The sequence below is a fragment of the Olea europaea genome, unplaced genomic scaffold (assembly GCF_002742605.1).
Source record: "Olea europaea var. sylvestris unplaced genomic scaffold, O_europaea_v1 scaffold3903, whole genome shotgun sequence".
Classification (NCBI taxonomy): Eukaryota; Viridiplantae; Streptophyta; class Magnoliopsida; order Lamiales; family Oleaceae; genus Olea; species Olea europaea.
This window is the reverse complement of record NW_019258530.1, coordinates 12807-22575: the sequence shown is the minus strand read 5'-3', so window position 1 is coordinate 22575 and position 9769 is coordinate 12807. Positions and strand designations below refer to the sequence as shown.

General features: G+C 38.5%; 1 protein-coding gene across 1 annotated transcript; it reads right to left on the bottom strand.

Annotated features, from left to right (window-relative positions):
* Positions 1-2340: 2340 nt before the first annotated feature.
* Positions 2341-2889, bottom strand: LOC111387099. The gene is made up of 2 exons (XM_023011614.1): positions 2626-2889; positions 2341-2526 (listed from the first exon to the last, which is right to left on the bottom strand). Exons 1-2 carry the CDS (start codon positions 2887-2889, stop codon positions 2341-2343), a joined length of 450 nt encoding a protein of 149 aa, XP_022867382.1.
* Between the last annotated feature and the right edge of the window lie 6880 nt (positions 2890-9769).

Sequence of the window (9769 nt, the reverse complement as noted above, 5' to 3'; positions counted from 1 at the left end):
ATATGCTTCCATTCAGAACTCATCCAACTCATTAAGCTACAGCAGATGCTTTTCACCGGCGGCATTCAAATCCATGTTTAACTGTTTCACAGCTTAATATGCCCGGTGTTCAATCTCTAGTGGCAGATGGCACACTTTTCCAAAAACTAGGCAGTATGGAGATATGTCTATCGATGTCTTGAATGCTGTCCTATTAGTCCACAGTGCATCGTCCAGTTTTTTCGACCAGTCTTTTCTTGATGAATTCACTATAACTTCAAGTATTCTCTTCAACTGCCGATTAGATACTTCAACTTGCCCGCTGGTTTGTGGATGATATGGGGTAGCTACGCGGTGTTTTACACCATATTTATCCAAAAACTGCTCAAACTGGCGATTACAGAAGTGTTTGCCCCCGTCACTGATTATAGCCCGCGGTGTACAATATCGGGTGAAAATATACTTCTCCAAGAATCCAATCACTGCCTTCGCATTGTTTGTTGGTAGTGTAACGCTTCTACCCATTTAGATACATAATCCACAGCTACCAAGATGTACTGATTTGAGAACGAAGGAGGGAAAGGTCTCATGAAGTCAATTCCTCAGACATTGAATATCTCCACTTCCAAAATGTTATTCAGTGGCATTTCATCCTTCCTTGAGATATTTTCAATGCGTTAACATCTGTCACACCTCTTAACAAACTCGAAGGCATCCCTAAACAGTGTAGGCCAGTAAAATCCTGATTGCAAGATCTTTGCAGCTATTTTCGAAGCCCCAAAGTGCCCTGCACATGCAAATGAATGGAAGTGCTCAAGAATCTCAGGTATTTCTTCTTCAGGTATGCATCTCCTTACGATCTGATCAGCCCCTCGCCTATAGAGAATTTTATCCTTCCAAAAATAGTACTTCAGTTCGGAGAAGAACTTTTTCCTCTGGTGACTTGAGTAATCAGGCGGTGGGATGGATCTGACCAAGTAGTTGACGATGTCTGCATACCAAGGTAGTTCATCTACTCTCAACATCTGCTTATCAGGGAAGATCTCATTGATGTCCACTAATTCTTCTGTCTTCCCAAGCTCCAATCGGGATAGGTGCTCTGCTACTACGTTCTCACTGTCTATTTCGATACCAAATTCTTGCAGCAATAACACCCAACGAATCAATCTCGACTTTGCATCCTTTTTTGTGGTAGATACTTTAGTGCAACATGATCTGTGTAGACAATGACCTTAGATCCCATATGATATGACCTAAACTTATCAAATGCATATAACATAGCCAGAAGCTCCTTTTCAGTGGTGGCATGATTGATATGTGCGTTTCTCTTTTAAAGTGTTGAATGCTGTGAGACATTCCTCACTATACTAAAAGGGTATGTCTTTCATTAGCAGATTGCATAGAGGCTTAGTGATCTTTGAGAAATCCTTTATGAATCTCCTGTAGAACCCCGCATGCCCCAAGAAACTGCGAACCCCTTTAACTGATGTAAGCGGTGGTAACTTCTCAATATCCTAAATTTTTGCCTTGTCCACCTCAATTCCTTTTGCTGAAACTCGATGCCCAAGTACAATGCCTTCTTGCACCATAAAGTGGCATTTTTCCCAATTCAAAATCAGGTTAGTCTCCTTGAATCTCTGCAATACCAAATTCAGGTGCTCCAACCATTCATAGAATGAAAATTCAAATACTGAGAAGTCGTCCTTGAACACCTCGATAAACCTTTCAATCATATCGGAGAGTATTGCCATCATACATCTCTGGAATGTGGTTGGAGCATTGCAAAGGCCAAAAAGCATCCTACGGTAACCAAAAGTGTTGTAGGGACTTGAAAGTGGTATTCTCCTGATTATTTGGCGTGACTGGTGTCTGATTGTAGCTCGAGCATCCATCAAGAAACAGTAGTGTGAATGCCCTACTAATCTCTCCAACATCTGGTCAATAAATGATAGTGAAAAATGATCCTTTCGTATAGCTGCATTGAGTTTGCGATAATCGATGCAAACTCTCCATCCTGTTACTGTTCTAATGGGGATTAACTCATTCTTCTCATTTTGAACCACTGTAATTCTCCCTTTCTTTGGCACAACTTGAATTGGGATGATCTATGCACTGTCTGAGATTGGGTAAATAATGCCTGTATCCAATAATTTCAGTACCTCTGTCCTGACTACTTCCTTCATGTTTGGATTTAGTCTTCTCTGTCCCTCTATACTTGGCTTACAATTTTTCTCCACGAGAATTTTGTGCATACACAAAGAAGGGTTGATCTCTTTTATGTCAGTTATCGTCCACCCAATCGCCATCTCATTTTTCTCGAGTACCCTAAGCAATTTTTCTTCCTCCCAATCTTAAGATCAACTACCCTCTTTGAACATCTATCAAAGCTCTCCCTGTCGCCAAAAATGGTTTGCCGAGTATCAACGTGACGTCCTTGTCTTTTTCCATGTCCAATATGAGGAAATTCACAGGGAATATAAACTTTTCAACCTTGATAAGCACATCTTCAATTATTCCTCTAGGATGTGTTAGTGAACTTTTAGCCATCTGAAGTGTAACAGTATGAGCTTTAGCCTCTCCCAAGCTAAGTTTCCTGAAAACAGACAGAGGGATTAAATTAATACTTGCACCAAGATCACATAAGACTTTATCGAAATAAACTTCACCAATAATGCAAGGAATAGTAGAACTCCCTGGATCTTTCAATTTTGGTGGGTGCTTTTTCTGGATTCTGGTACTACATTCCTCTATAAGCATTACTATCTCATGGTCCTCCAACTTGCATTTATTTGATAGAATATCCTTGAGAAACATCGCATAGCTAAGCATCTGGAAGAGTGCATCGGCTAGTGAGATGTTGATATGGAGCTTTTTGAAGACTTCTAGAAACTTCTTGTATTGCTGCTCCATTTTATACTTCTTCAACCATGTAGAAAAGGAATTGGAGGCTCGTATGGGTTAAGTGTACCTTTGACTTTATCCCGTGACTTTTCTGAATTTTCCTATGGAGTTGATTCCTTTGGTTGTTCATCTTGTTTAATAGTTTCTTCTTTGGCAAGAGACGTTGTCTCTTCGATCACAGCTAGCCTCTTGACATGTATTTCAAGTAATTGCACTCCACTTCGAGTTGTAATGGCCTTGGCTTGCTCATTGGGGTTGATTTTTGTGTTCTTTGGCAAGTTTCCTGGTATTCTGCCAATCAATGCTATGGCTAATTGTCCCACCTGAGTTTCCAAATTTTTTATGGATGCATTTTGGTTATGAAGTGTAGCTTCGGCCTTCTCCATGAACTTTCCTATCATCTCTTCCAATTAAGGTTTATTCTTTTGCTGTTGAAATTGTCCCCGTGGTCTATTTTGATTTTGGTTATCCCAAGAGAAGTTGGGATACTTCTTCCAAGTGGGATTGAAAGTTTCTCCATATGGATTGTTCTGTTGGCGTTGTCCCCACTGTGCATAGTCTGCTTGCTCAAATCCTTGCATTAGTATTGGGCATTCTAATGTTTTATGTTCAACTCTACAGTCCTCACTTTTGATCTTCTTAGCTTGCATTGCTTGTGATATACTTTCCATCTTGTGATATAGAGAGTCGATCATTGCAGATATTACTAAATAAGTATCTACCTCATAGACACCCGGAGTTTTCCTTGGGATCACCCTCTCAGACGACCACATGGCTGAAGTGGTAGCCATTCTCTCAAATAATTTCGAAGCCCCATCAACTGTTCGTGTGGATATTGAGTCATCTGATGCTGAGTCCACCATGCTCTTGTGGTATGGAAGTAACCCTATATAGAAATACTGGGCTTGGAGTCCCTTGTTGATCCAGTGATGTGGACACTTCCGCAGCATGTTTTTAAATCTATTCCAGGCTTCATCAAAAGACTCAGATTCACCTTGGCGTAATATGGATATGTCATGCTTGAGCTTTGCAATATTGACGGGTAGGAAGAACTTGGTACAGAATTTCTGTGCTAAATCATTCCATGTAGTAATGTTAGCGATCAGTTGGGAGTTGAGCCATTCAATTGCCTTATCTCGTAGAGTATGTGAAAACAACCTCAATTTGATTGCGTCTTCTGAGATACCCTGATACTTGAAGTGTTGGCACATCTCCAAGAACCGAGAGACGTGTGTATGTGGGTTCTCCTCAACTCTACCATAAAACAAATGCCCATTTTGAAACAGTTGTATCACGTTACTTTTCAGCTGGAAGTTGGGCTGTCCAAATAGTAGGTAGACTATGCTAGATTCACTTTGGATTATCTAAGGAGTCAGGAAATCTTCCATGAGCATATTTCCTTCGTTTGCTACCCCTTTTTCATTGGCTTGAATAATAGGATTGTTTAGTTCGTTAGCCATTTGTAATTGTGCTTCTGGGTTCTCTCTTTGTAGTCAATGAAAAGTACGCTCAATTTCAAGATTAGCTGGAATCAATTTTCCTCCAATTGATTGTAGCATGCAAATCTGCGAGAAAAATAAGAGTAGCACTTCGACACAAAAAAATAGATCAAATAATAAAAATAAAACAAAGACAAAATAAACTAAAAGAGAACTAAAATTAAAGTTCGAATTAGTGCCTATAAAAAAAATAAAATTAAACTAAACTCAATCTCCGGCAACGACGCCAAAAACTTGTTCACGAAATATTTTCTTCCAATTAAAATCACAGCAAGTGCATGGTTCGTTTGCAAGTAATAGAGTGAATTTTTAGAGTCTGAATATCGTCCTATACAAATTGGCTAGTTTAATTTTACCTATCGTAGCCTTAATCGAAACTAAATTACTCAATGTGAATTTTTACCTAATTAAACCCTAATTTTAGAAAGAAAACCCTAAATTGGAATGCAAACCATAATTTATGCAATTTTTACGATTGAAATGAGATTAATATGTAAGACACGATTTTTAACAACCTAGAATGCAAAACAACTGTTGAGAACGCAAATTTGTAGTATTTAATGTAAATTAAGCGTACTAGGATCACAATTTCCCATGTAACGATAACCTTAAACACTAATTTTACAATGTGACAACACGATTAAGTTGTTGACGAATCATTGCTCTTAAATTTATCCAATACTCTCTCTCGAGATGTATAAAAATGCATGTGGTTTTGTAAGCACTTATAGATTCACGTAGGGCATAGCGGTATATTTTTATCTCCTATCGGACCCTACGATAATTTATATAGTGTTGGAACCTATTCTACTTCTCTCAAATGCAAGAACAAGTCATCGAACTCACACAATTACGAGCCCTTAATTGTGAAAAAAAATAATTGCATATAAATCATTCAAACAATCAAAACGTATTTTGATGTCAAATTGTAAAACTAGAAATTTAAAGATCTCATCACATGGTACATAAATCTCTTAGTACATGTAAATCTAGCCTAACATGGAAATAATATCGAAATACATCATATATTAAAGAGGAAGCATCACCGGGTTATGAATTCTTGATAAATCTTCTTGATCTTCGTGCAACCTTTCGTTAATTCCGCTTAAAATCCTCTCCAAGCTGTGATTTCTTACCTCCTAATGCGCTCTCCTTGTTTTTGGACATCCCTAGGGCCTTAAAAGACTCCCAAGATTTGTTTCAACAAGAGTTTTAATCAGAAAAGGAAACCAAAATTTTTTCGCCGCGATTGGCCTGAGCTGTCGCTCAAGCAAAACCCGGGCTATCGCTCAGGCCAACATTTTATTCTCGGTAATAAGAAAAACATATGGGGCGATCTCCCAATTTTTATAACTGGGCTGTCGCTCAGGCAAAACTTCTTCCATATGTTGCATTTTAGCCTCCCGAAGTCGATTTTTGATTCTTTCAAGCCCTTTCTCTTGCATTTTCAACCCCTTGACTTTCAATTGCATCCAATTGAACCCGCAACATCTTTAATCTTCATTTTGTGGTCCGAATCAACTATTAAAATGTTGCAACTTAGTCCTCACACTTTGGATTTCTTCATTTTTTTTTATCCTTTTTCGTTTCTTTTCTCTTGAATTCATCCACATTCATCAATATAGTCCTACAAAATATAATTACGTAAAATTATGCCATAATTCAAATGTTTTGATCAACAATTAGTCATGTTTTGTGGTCAAATAAGTGTGTAAAAAATACACTTATCATTTTCCTTCTTAGGAGCTAGTGTGTGAAGAAATAAGATTGAATGATATTACAACTATGTTTGGATTTTCTGAGAGGACTGTCGTTGAAAGTTGAAGAAGTACTGAAATTGATCATACTTTTGCACAAAGTTTAGTACATCTTTTCAGGTTGGGCTGATATTACAACTATGTTTGGATTTTCTGAGAGGACTGTCGTTGAATGTTGGAGAAGTACTGAAATTGATCATACTTTTGCACAAAGTTTAGTACATCTTTTTAGGTTGGGCTAGTTGCACCTTTGCTAGAGGACATTTTATTCCTGTTCAAGTCCTGTAAAGTGGTTGCAACACTCCTACATGGATTTTCTTTAGTATATAGTTTGCTTCAATGGTAACAATCGCATAACTGACATTGCCTTTCCCCTGTAGATAGCTCTCCTCTTTAGTTTCTAGGCCTCCTCATTACTATGTGGCAAAGCTTGGTCTCTGAGGTAGGTGATGATGGGTTGCATTTTAGAGGAGGTACCTTTGATGCACATCACTACCTCTTTCTTTGAGATGGATGAGTTGGATAGACGCTCAATGGGTACCATTTTGAGTGACTCACAATCTTTGCCATTAGACGATTTGGATAAAGCATCGGCATTAGCATTTTCAATTCTTGGGATCTTATCAACTCGAATTTTTAAAGGATGGAACGAAGTCCATTACAAGCTTGATGTATGTAGCCATGCCCTTGTCCTTTGTAGTGAAATTACCATTGAGTTGACTCGCCACCAATTGAGAATCACTGCTTATGTACAACCTTTCGACTTGTATCTCTATGGCTATTCTGAGGTTAGCTAGGAGAGCCTCATATTCAATAGCATTATTGGAGGCTTTGAAATCGAACCTCCCTACACAATTTAGCTTATGGCCCTCCGGACTTACTAAGACCACGCTTACTTTAGCATCCATTTTTCTAGAAGAACCATCCACAAAGAGGTTCCATGTAGGAGGCTTGACAAGCTTTATTGCTTCCTCTATTTCAGAGGCATTGGCAAATTCATCTATAAAATTTCTTAGGGTTTGACCCTTGATGGAAGTTCTGACTTTGACCATATGATCGAGCTTAGTATTTCTATAGCCCATTTATTTAACCTTCCAGAAGAGTCAGGTTTTTGAAGCACTTGTTTGAGGGAGTAGTTTGTCGAAACATTTATGCTATGGGGTAGAAAGTATAACCTTAGTTTCTGGATGTAGAAACCAGGTAGAGAGTCAATTTCTCTATTTTTGGGTAGCGAGTCTCCACTTGCAATAGAGCCTTGCTCACATAATAAACATGCAATAGGTGGTTACTTTATTCTCTGACAAGGAATAAACTGATGGCTTCTTCTTATATAGCCAAATAAATTATAAGGGTTCATGGACTTTTGGTTTGGAGAGAAGAGGGGATTGTCTCAACAACTTCTTTAGCCTTTGGAAGGCTTCTTCACAGCTTCTTTAGCCTTTGGAAGGCTTCTTCACATTCCTCATTACATTAAAACTTCTTCCTTCTCCTGAGAACTTTGAAGAAGTGATACCTAATTATAGCCTTCAAGATGAAGTGACTGAGAGGTGCTATGTATCTAGTGAGGGTTTGGACCTTCTTGGCCTTATATGGGGATCTCATGTCTACCAAAGCCGTGATCTTTTCAGGCTTTGCTTCTATTCCCTTTTGATTGACCATATAACCCAAAAAAATTTTGGAAATGACACCAAATGCGCAATTGAGGGGATTCAACCTTATCCTATACTTTCTTTAGTCTTTAGACTCTTCACCAGCATATCATTAAGATAGACCTCCATAGTTCTTCAAATAATGTCAGCAAATATCTTGTTGACGAGCCTCTAATAAGTGGCTCCAACATTTATCAGCTCAAATGACATCACTTTATAGTAGTAAAGCCTCGATCAATGGTAAAGAAAGCTTCCTCTTTGTTTGTAGGATGTATTGAGATCAGATTGTAGCCTCAATAGGTATCCATGAAGCTAAGTAGCTTGTGACCTACAATAAAGTCTACCAATTGGTCAATCCTTGGTAGATTAAAAATGTCCTTTGGGAAAGCTTGGTTAAGATTGGAAAAGTCTATGCGTATTTTTCACTAGCTATTGTGCTTCTTGACTACCACTGGATTGGAGATCTACTAGGGATAAGTGACTTGTTTGATAAAGCTATTGGCTATGAGCTTTGCATCCTTTTTGTTAGATCATGTGTTGGCTATTCTGTGAACAAAAGGGTAAAAGTGTTAATGCTCAAAAGTTTGGGATCAATTTGTCAATTATCAAAGGATAAGGGTCATTGTGCACATGTGTAAAAGATGAGGGACTCAGTTGTAATTTTGGCAAAGTGTGCTAGGGTTCGAGCTATGTAGTAGGGCAATATGTGTCGTCAAGTTTTGCTAGCGGCTCGCCAAGTGGTCGCTCGAGCGACAAAAATAGAATGGTCGTCGCTCACTTCTCACCCCCACTTCGCTCGAGCGAAGTAGCGTCGCTCGCTTGTTGCTCGAGCGACAGTGTTACCTATAAAACCCCATTGTCCTTTTTTCAGCAGTTTAACCCAACTAGAAATAAAAAATAGAGAGGTTCGTGAGATAGAGAGCGCCGAATTGAAACGAGAACCTTGGAAAGTATTGAAAGGAAGAACAACAATCCAACACTTAAACTTTCACATTCAATCCTGTACTTGATTTGATCAATTTCATGAAAAAGATCGAATCAATATACATCAAATACCACAACACCAGCTTCAAGAGCCTTTGTTGATTATTGAAGATCAAGGAAGGAGATCGGAGTCCTGATCATTAGAGAACGACAGTTCTCTTGAATCCACAGGAGATAAACAAAATCAAGACTTGGGAATTGGTGCAGTACGCAATCCAGGAAGGCTAGAAGCTAGGAGTTGATGCAGGATCACTAATTCCAGGAAGGGTTTGAGAAAATTGTGGTCAAGATGTCAGAAAAACCAGTTTAGGTTGAGTCTGGCTGATTGTAAGTTTTATTTACGTTTATAGTGGATTCCTACTGGCTTGGGCCCGGAGTTTTACCCACATTGGGGTTTCTCCGTCATCAAACAATTGTGTTATTTATATTTCTGTAATTAATTTATGATCGGTATTCAAACATAAGATAGTAAAGCATGTGAACTGATCTGGACAAATTAATTTTTGTGATGTGTTGCAATAATTAATTGATTGAAAAAGAAAAATCCGCATAAACACCTATTCACCCCCCTCTAGGTGTTGATTGGGTCGAACTACATTATTTCAGGTGGTATCAGAGCCAAAACTCGAGTCCTGACCCATTGTGTCTAGATGAGTCAATCATTGTCTGTGCCTACATATTTTGATGAAAGCAACTATGCCTACTGGAAAGTTAGGATGCGTGTCTTTCTTAATTCTTTAGATGAACGCGTTTAGGTGAGCGTACAAAATGGTTGGAAACCTCCTTCTACAACTGTGTCAGGTGTTGTCAATCTAACTGATATTTCACTTTGGACTAAGGAAGAATTAGCTGATTGCAATCGGAATAGCAAATAACTTCATGCCTTATTTATGTCTGTGTCTCCCGAAGAATTTAGGAGAGTATCAATGTGTAAAACTGCTAAAGAAGTATGAGACATTCTAGAAACTACACATGAGGGAACTAAAACTGTAAAAAATTC

Bases quoted from the DNA above. Each gene is read 5' to 3' on its own strand.
- LOC111387099 (XM_023011614.1), bottom strand. From the start codon at position 2,889: ATGGAGCAGCAATACAAGAAGTTTCTAGAAGTCTTCAAAAAGCTCCAT. The intron at 2,527-2,625 runs GTCTTATGTGAT...GTTACACTTCAG, and splicing joins GTGAAGTTTATTTCGATAAA to ATGGCTAAAAGTTCACTAAC.